This window comes from Silene latifolia, chromosome 9, assembly GCF_048544455.1.
Source record: "Silene latifolia isolate original U9 population chromosome 9, ASM4854445v1, whole genome shotgun sequence".
NCBI lineage: Eukaryota > Viridiplantae > Streptophyta > Magnoliopsida > Caryophyllales > Caryophyllaceae > Silene > Silene latifolia.
In genome coordinates, this window is record NC_133534.1 from 43,206,155 (window position 1) to 43,207,630 (window position 1,476).

At 42.3% G+C, this 1,476-nt stretch overlaps 1 protein-coding gene and 1 non-coding gene across 2 annotated transcripts; one reads left to right on the plus strand and one right to left on the minus strand.

Annotated features, from left to right (window-relative positions):
- Positions 1-508: 508 nt before the first annotated feature.
- On the minus strand, positions 509-1,267 carry LOC141600939 (uncharacterized). Its single transcript, XM_074421196.1, has one exon. It carries the CDS (start codon positions 1,265-1,267, stop codon positions 509-511), a length of 759 nt encoding a protein of 252 aa, XP_074277297.1.
- Positions 798-904, plus strand: LOC141603259 (small nucleolar RNA R71). Its single transcript, XR_012525149.1, has one exon. It is a non-coding gene; the product is annotated as a small nucleolar RNA R71 (small nucleolar RNA).
- Positions 1,268-1,476: the final 209 nt, after the last annotated feature.

Consider the following 1,476-nt stretch of genomic DNA (forward strand, 5'->3'; position numbering starts at 1 on the left):
AAGTTGGAATTTTGGTTGTTCCCTTGGTACCCTTGATTTTGCCCTTGGTTTTGCTCTTGGTTTTACCTTTGATTATTGTTGTATCCTTGATTGAACCCATTGTTATTGTTTCATTGATTGAATCCTTGATTTTGCCCTTGGTTGTACCTTTGATTATTGTTGTATCCTTGATTTAACCCTTGGTTGGCTTGGTTTCCTTGGTTTCCTTAGTAAAAGTTTTGATTACTTTGGTTCCCTTGGTTACCCCTATAATCTTGGTATGCTTGAGATTGGTTGGCAAAGTTTTGGTTGGATCCTTGGTTGTTGTTGAATGAGGGTCTAGGTGGACGGTTGGAAAAATTGTTAAATGCTTGGAAAGCATTCACCTCTTGCACATTGTTCCCATCAAAGTTGTTGTAATGGTTATTTGCACATACTTTATAAGTGTGACCCATCCCTCCACATGACTCACATATTGATCTTTGCATCACTTCTTCCATGGATGGTCCATGAGAAGTGGTTGTTTGATTCACTTGTTCACTTGCTTCTTCTTACTCAACTCTTCAAGCTTTCTGGTGAGCATATCAAGCTTAGCATTAGTCTCCACATTCAGTAAGAATTCGGGAGGGTGCTTGCTTCTTCTCAAGACATTCACTCTTGTGCCATAGTTTGCCTCGGAGTCCACCATTTTCTTGATTAGAGTAGTTCCTTCTTCATCACCCAAATGATCGAATCCCCCTCCCGCGGAGGCATTCACCATTTCTTTTGTTCTTGGCAACAAAGTTTGGAAGAAGGTTTGGGTGACATACCAATCCGGAATCCCATGGTGAGGGCAACTAGCAATGAGGTCTTGATACCGGTCCCATGCCTCACCTAAGGATTCTCCATCCTCTTGTTGGAAAGTGTGGATCTCATTTCGGAGCATGGCGGTCTTTGATGATGGATAATACTTCTCTAGGAACGCCTTGGCTAAAGCATCCCATATAGTAAATGTGTCCGGAGGGTGCACATTCAACCAACGATCCGCCTTGCCCGTTAGAGAAAATGGGAATAACATCATCCTTAGTGTATCCTCGGATACCCCATTCTTTTTCATCATAGAGACTTTCCGCTTGAACCTCCTTAGGTGAGCATGAGCATCTTCTTCAATGTGTCCTCCAAACAAGTCTTTTTCAATTAGGCCAACTTGAGCCGGGTGCATCTCAAAATTGTTTGGAGCCAAGGTGCCAAAATTGATGGGGTTACAAGCATCATTATGGTTTGGACGGTTATGATCGCGTAAAGCCATTGGTGGTGGAGGTGGATTTGGTATATGAGAAGGTGGTGTTTGAGGTGGGTTATTTGGAAGTTGGAAGTTGTGAAATGGATTTTCTATTGAAGGCTCAATGGTGTTGTTTGGTTGTTGTTGTGTTGTGCTTTCAAAGAGAGGTTGGGTGGGTGAATTTGCTTGGTTTATGGTTACTTGAGAAGAGTTTCTAATCCTTGCAATGGTCCTAT

Bases quoted from the DNA above. Each gene is read 5' to 3' on its own strand.
- LOC141600939 (XM_074421196.1), bottom strand. From the start codon at position 1,267: ATGGCTTTACGCGATCATAACCGTCCAAACCATAATGATGCTTGTAAC.